This window comes from Sinocyclocheilus rhinocerous, unplaced genomic scaffold (genome assembly GCF_001515625.1).
Source record: "Sinocyclocheilus rhinocerous isolate Xijiao unplaced genomic scaffold, SAMN03320098_v1.1 scaffold284, whole genome shotgun sequence".
NCBI lineage: Eukaryota > Metazoa > Chordata > Actinopteri > Cypriniformes > Cyprinidae > Sinocyclocheilus > Sinocyclocheilus rhinocerous.
In genome coordinates, this window is record NW_015628031.1 from 516,366 (window position 1) to 519,920 (window position 3,555).

The window sequence follows — 3,555 nt, forward strand, 5'->3', positions numbered from 1 at the left end:
CCACATTTGAGTTATCATTGCAAAAAATGTGTTTATGTATATATATTCTGTTTATGTAGGCTATATACTGTATTCTATATACAGTACCAGTCAAAAGTTTGGACACACGAATGGGAAGTGTGCCCAAAATTTTGACTATACTGTACTATAATATAGCCTACACATAAAGAATATCGGCCGATATATCGGTATCGGTCTTTTTTACTCCCTAATATCGGTATCGGCATCGGCCCCCAAAAAACCCATATCGGTCGGGCTCTACTCCTAAGTTCAGAAAAAAACAACACTGAATCCAATACAGGTCATTTTGACCCCCTTTATGCATTCATGTATGTTTTTCAGGTCATGTATTCTAGGGTTTAGTATCTCTAAAGGAATGTTTTGGGTTCAGGTCAAGTTAAACTCAGATGATAATTTACAATAAATGAAAATATTGCATGTACAGTAATGCACTTACAATGGAAATCTATGGTGGAAAGCAGTACAGAGTTTAAAACTAAAAATAGGAAGCTCATATTATTGATAAAGCTACTATATGAATTCTTCCTGAAAGCATAAAAAGTTGTCTTATCCTTGCTAAATCTAAATCTAATGGTCACTACAATTGAACAGAAACTCCTCAAAATCCCAACATAGAAAAACACTCAATCTTGCTCAAAAACACATAAAAATAACTTTTAAATTATACTCTCCCAATTCAGTCTTAAGCAAAGCATAGTGGTACATTTTAAAATGGTGAGTGATTTTAATAAAGCTAATCTCACCCGCAAACTGCTAAAATACAGACAGCACATCACATGCCCCACCAGGGACAGCAATATACTGGATCATTGCTCCACAGTTTTAAAGGATGCATACCACTCTGTCCCCCGAGCGGCTCTGGGAGTCTCTGATCACTGTTTGGTTCATCTTCTACCAGCCTACAAGCAGAAACTTAAATCTGTTAAGTAGGGCTGTCGCGATAACCGCAATACCGCGCTATTGACGAGCAAACTGCAGAGGAATGCAAGAACCGCAGCAACTGCGATTTTTGCGTTTTCTTTTTTCATAGGTTTATGCCCTTCTCGTTTTACACTTCGTGCATGTGTACTGAATATTAAATAATTTAGTAATGATAACATAATGTGTACCATGCTGATTTGTACCGAGACTCTGTAGATTTGCACTTAACAAGCCTAAACAAACAACAAATGAGAGAGAGATCAACTGAGCACGTGTGATTACTTGCGATTTACTTGTCATATATATTTGTAAAAATAGGTTGTCATGTCCAAGTAAAGCCAAATCTCTGTCTTAGCGTCGACGTATTGGTCAGCTGAGCTTTCTAACGTGGCGCTCAAAGTTAAAATGATTTCAACAGCGTTTTTCATTGAATGAATCAGCGTTTTTAAACGTGTAGTTGAATGAACGGTTTAAAGACTCACTCAAAGACAGTCCCTTTCCACCACCTTGTGGCGCAACAATGTAACTGCACTGACCGACAGCCCGTCTAGAACGCGCGCAGGTGGAAATATCAATAGAAAGTCTCTTGTCCAGTCTAGCGCTTTTCACGATACAAATTGTTGCAAAGCAACTTTACAGCAAATTATGTTTCTACAATATTTAGTGGTAGCTTATCAGTGGTGACTGTCAGTTTATGTACATATGCATACCACGCTATTGAGCCACTCAAAATTACCGCAAGGGAAATTCCTTCACCGCGACAGCCCTAGTGAACACTAGATAATTTAGTGTTGGTGAATTTCAAACAAAAAAATAAATGCTAAGGCTATATTTTGCATACAAAATGAACATTAAGGATAATTTGAGTTTTTTTCAAGCTTATTTCCCTTGCAAATTCTTATTACTTTAATGCAGACAAAACATTTCTCATTTCTGTAAAACAGTATTTATTGATTTATTGACTGACTGATTGATTGATTTAGTCTGAAGTATACTTACTATATAATTATACATTATAACTATATTTCACTATACAACATAATTCATTATGCATTTATACTTCAGATGTATAATTTAAAATGTAAACATTTTTGTTTTATTAATTGATTTATTCAAAGTAAACTTAGAATTATACTTCACAGGTATAATTTAAAATGAAAACATGATTTATTTATTTGATTGATTATATCTGAGAAAAATATTTCTAAGTATACTTACAATATAATTTTCAATTTAAATATATTTTATTTATCTTATTAGCAAAAATGAACAAAAACTGATTTTTGTGAAGTTTTGTGCTTCAGATATAATTTACAATTTAAACATGTTTACTTCATTTCTTGATTTATTTATAAATTTAGTACAAAGTATATGAAGTATGCTTAGAACTGTACTTCACAGATATAATTTATAATTAAACATTTTACTTATTTGATTTATTTATAAATTAAGAACAACAAAAACTGATGAAGTATACTTAGAATTATACTTCACAGATATAATTTACAGCATAATTAAATTTTATTCATTTTATTAGCATACATTCAGTACAACAAAAACTGATAAATTATATTTAATTATACTTCACAGACATTATTTATTTTAGCGTAAATTAAATTTAGTGCAATATAAACTATGAAAATATACTTAGAATTGTACTTCACAGATGTAATAAACTATTTATTTATTGCATTTAGGGGGGGAAATATGTTGGGGGTTTTTTTTTTTGTGAAAATTGTTTAAAGGTGTTTTTTTATATATTTATAGGCAAGCGCTGTGAAACTGTGTTCAACGGTTGCAAGGACACACCATGCAAAAATGGAGGAACATGTGCTGTAGCGAGCAACACCAAACACGGATACATCTGCAAGTGTCAGCCGGTGAGTAAAAACACACATCTTTACAGCTAATGCTATGATTTGAACATCACATAAACTCGTGGATCAGTTTAGAAACCCCTTTAAATGTGCTTGCTAACCTTTGGCTCTCTCTCAGGGTTACTCTGGCTCCTCCTGCGAATATGACACCCAGTCCTGCGGCTCCCTGCGCTGTCGTAACGGTGCTACCTGTGTCTCGGGACACCTGAGTCCCCGCTGTCTCTGCCTGCCGGGCTTCAGCGGACACGAGTGCCAAACACGCATGGACTCGCCCTGCCTCAACAACCCCTGCTACAACGGCGGCACCTGCCAACCCATCAACGACGCCCCGTTCTTCCGCTGCTCCTGTCCAGCCAACTTCAACGGACTCCTCTGCCACATCCTTGACTACTCCTTCAAAGGAGGGCAGGGCCGAGACATCGCCCCGCCGCCGGAGGTGGAGATTCGATGTGAAATCGCTCAGTGCGAAGGCAGGGGCGGAAATGCCATCTGTGATACCCAGTGTAACAATCACGAGTGCGGATGGGACGGCGGCGACTGCTCTCTGAATTTCGACGACCCGTGGCAGAACTGTAGCGCCGCCCTGCAGTGCTGGAGGTACTTCAACGACGGGAAATGTGACGAGCAGTGCGCCAACGCTGGCTGCCTGTATGATGGCTTCGACTGCCAAAGACTGGAGGGGCAGTGCAAGTGAGTGACATTTATTTATTTTTCATTTAATTTAATTCTTCAATTT

The 3,555-nt window shown here is 37.1% G+C and overlaps 1 protein-coding gene across 1 annotated transcript in view; it reads left to right on the forward strand.

The window, feature by feature from the left end:
* The window catches only part of LOC107737167 (neurogenic locus notch homolog protein 1), a 45,269-nt gene that overhangs the window by 29,329 nt on the left and 12,385 nt on the right, over positions 1-3,555 (forward strand). The window contains exons 23-24 of the mRNA XM_016548606.1: positions 2,710-2,822; positions 2,938-3,416. Of these exons, the coding sequence (XP_016404092.1) occupies positions 2,710-2,822; positions 2,938-3,416 (592 nt within the window). The remainder of the gene's footprint in view (positions 1-2,709; positions 2,823-2,937; positions 3,417-3,555) is intronic.